This window comes from Gavialis gangeticus, unplaced genomic scaffold (assembly GCF_001723915.1).
Source record: "Gavialis gangeticus isolate Ggan-Ray unplaced genomic scaffold, GavGan_comp1, whole genome shotgun sequence".
Taxonomy (NCBI): domain Eukaryota; kingdom Metazoa; phylum Chordata; order Crocodylia; family Gavialidae; genus Gavialis; species Gavialis gangeticus.
The window spans coordinates 15,709,459-15,712,583 of NW_017729000.1; the positions used below are offsets into that span (position 1 = coordinate 15,709,459).

The 3,125-nt window shown below is 43.3% G+C and overlaps 1 protein-coding gene across 2 annotated transcripts in view; it reads left to right on the forward strand.

Annotated features, from left to right (window-relative positions):
• The window catches only part of RAD50 (RAD50 double strand break repair protein), a 43,783-nt gene extending 41,905 nt beyond the window's left edge, over positions 1–1,878 (forward strand). For both annotated transcript variants that reach the window (XM_019506331.1, XM_019506330.1), the window contains exon 26: positions 1,503–1,878. In XM_019506331.1, the coding sequence (XP_019361876.1) occupies positions 1,503–1,689 (187 nt within the window). In that variant the 3' untranslated portion in view covers positions 1,690–1,878. The remainder of the gene's footprint in view (positions 1–1,502) is intronic.
• Positions 1,879–3,125: the final 1,247 nt, after the last annotated feature.

The window sequence follows — 3,125 nt, forward strand, 5'->3', positions numbered from 1 at the left end:
CCTCCATTCAGGTCTGGGACAGATTAAGCCTTTTATATTAGATACATATATCTGTATAGCTGGACAGTCATGTATACATATACATACATATATACACACGTAGACATGTAGTGTATATTCTGTATACAATACCATATATTCCAGATACTCCATTATTTGAAAAAAGGAGGAAGCATTATTTAAGTGTTCTGTTTCATATTATGCGTAGCCAAGAAGTAAAATTTAATGCTGACTGTCAGATTGCTTAACAGTTCATGACCTTTTATCTCTTGGGTATCTTGAGTTTTCATCTTAATGGGGATACAAGAACAACAAAGGCCTTTATGGTTATTTGGTTGGTTAGTTCTCTTTATTCTGCCTAAGAGTTTACTGCAGCTGTTTGGGAGCCAGAGATGTTAATAGTCAAGCACTTTACTAATGATCACATGAAATAACTGAGGAAGAGCCTGTACTTATTTCCAATGCATTCTAAGGAGTTAATAACATTTTTAATACAGCATAATTTAAATTTTAGAAAAAGAACTACCAAACTTACCCAAATCCAAGATGACTTTGAATTTAAGACAACCCCCTCAATAGTCTAGACATGGAAAATTAATAAATTTGTTATAATTTTCCAAGTCTCTAATCTAATTATTGGGGGGGTCACCCTAAGTTTGTCCCTCCTACTGCTGCAGGGGGCAGGAAAACAGAAGCATGGTGAAAGCAGATGAGATGGGGGAGGTGAGGGGAAGCAGGGGTGGGAGTAGGCTGTGAAAAAGCAGGGCTGAGGAGCAGGAGGGGGGAAAGCAGAGACAGGGCGGGCAGGGGAAAAGCAAGGATCATCCCCCAACCTGTAACTACCCTCTACTACTTGCCTCCTGCTGCTGCTTTCTGTGCTGATCCAGGTACAGGTGGAGCCCAGGATACTTCTGACCTATGCTGTAGGGAGCAGCTGTTCTGGGAGCCTGGCTCTGCAGCACACAAATTCCGTCTTCCCTGTCCTGCTCCCTTCCCCCACTTCCGTGTCTGTCCTCCTGGCTGACCCTTCTGCCAGTCAACAGTGGAGGCAAGGCAGGGATGCCTGCCACAGCTGAGTGAGATGATCCAACTGGGGGCTGTGAGGAGTCACTGTGCAGGAAGCCCAGCTGGCTGGAGACCACAGTAGCAGCCTGCAGACTCCTCCCTTGCCTGGGTCCTTGCCAGCTAGAGAGACAAAGAGAGAGGAGGCTGGCAGGGAAAGAGCTGGAAACAGGAATCTGAATGCTGCTGATGCTGCCTGTGCCCCAGCTGGGCTCCCTGCACAGCCACTCATTCCCAGTTGGAGCAGTGTGATACTCGGTTTCCCTATGCTGAATGGGGGAAACCCTCGTCTTGCAATCAAGTAAATTCAGTAATAGTCGTGACTGTTTTTTATGGCTTAGAATGTTGTACTAAGGTTGTTTTAGAGAATTTACCAAGTACGTTTGCCAAGTTAGGATGTGATTTCCATGAACGTATCCTAACCATTGAATCTTCCGTAGGATAATAAAAAGCCGCTCGCAACAGCGCAACTTTCAGCTGCTTGTGATAACACACGATGAAGATTTTGTGGAGCTTTTGGGCCGCTCTGAATATGTGGAGACATTCTACCGGATAAAGAAGAACATTGACCAGTGTTCTGAGATTGTAAAGTGCAGTGTCAGTTCCTTAGGTTCATATGTTCATTAAGGCTTCCAGATGCTTTTATATTATAGCCTGACTTAGTAACAGAGCAAAGCTTTAAGATGGCTGATAGGAAGAAAAGACTTCTATTTTCTTACGCTAAGAGAAAAATCATAGCTAAATGTTTAATTCGTGTTAAATAATAACAACTAGTCCACTGTTAAAACTGTGTCAATTAAAAATATCTAGAAGATGCACAAATTTCCTTGCTTGTTTTAAATATAAATACTGAATATGGACAATCTTGAATGATTGTAGAACACACTATAAATGTAGCTGGTGCTTTAAAAATATAAACAAGCCATGTTCATCTTCAAGTATGTGTCAGGATGGATCCTTCTGTACACACCTTCATGTGCCACAGCAGGTTCATTGAAATGGTAATGTGTAATCAGGATAATCTGCCTCCAGTCCAGCTGTTCAAGAATTGGTGTTCACCTCCCAAGTTACAGGATACACTTTCCTGTATGTATCTGCTTCAGCCACAGGAGATACCTCTGTTCACAGCGAATATCTGTACTGCAGCAGGAGGCTCAGTCTCATATCATCAAGAAAATAAGCTTCACCTGCCTGCTCACACTCCATGCATATCAGTCTGGAGATAAGATAGTGAAGACACCCGTAGGAGGAAGCCTAGCATTGTGCTCAGCGTATGCTCACCACTTCACTTCTGGGGTTAACACTCAAGGAGCAGGAGAAGATGGGAGGGGATTACCTTTCTGGTAGTGAGATTGAATGCCCTGGTGCTCTAATGTAGACCTAGCCAGTGGGGGCAAGTACCAGGTTAGTACTACCCTGAACGGGACAACTGACTGATCAGAAGTAGATCCTAGCAGGGTGGAGGGACAAGCCTAATGTATGCTGTCTGTGCCTCATTTGGCCTCTGTGTGAACTATGAAAAAGACTCTTTTGCTCTCTCTCAGACAACAGCATCCACAGGAACTTTGCTTGACTCATAGTCAGGGAGATCACTTGTGCTTGAGGGCAGCTTTGTCTTTTTTTGCCAGGTGAAATGCCTTCAAACTCAACAGCACGGTATGAACTTGGTGTTTTAGCTGAGCAGGACTTCAGCCAACAGGGTAGTGTGTATGATGTTCCTGTCTGTCCTGGAAGATTTTAAGCCCAGGAAATCATGATACAGAGCAAAATGATGTCTATCAGAAGAGTTTGTTCATTATCTAATCATTAGCCAGAGAACTTACTCCTGTAAGTTCAGCATTGAGACTCAGCATTGTCTTCTTGAGACTCAGCAGGGCCTCTCTTTGAGCTTTTTTCAGAATCCTTTTCATTTTACCCTGAAGGTGGTCTTTAAATGCTTTAATTGGGTGAATTGCTAATCTCAGGGGGGGGGCTACCATTACATTTCAAAGTAAAACCTGAAAGGGGCAAAAGACTGGAATACCTACAAAAAAAAAAAAAAGGCAAGATATGGTGTGCCAGTA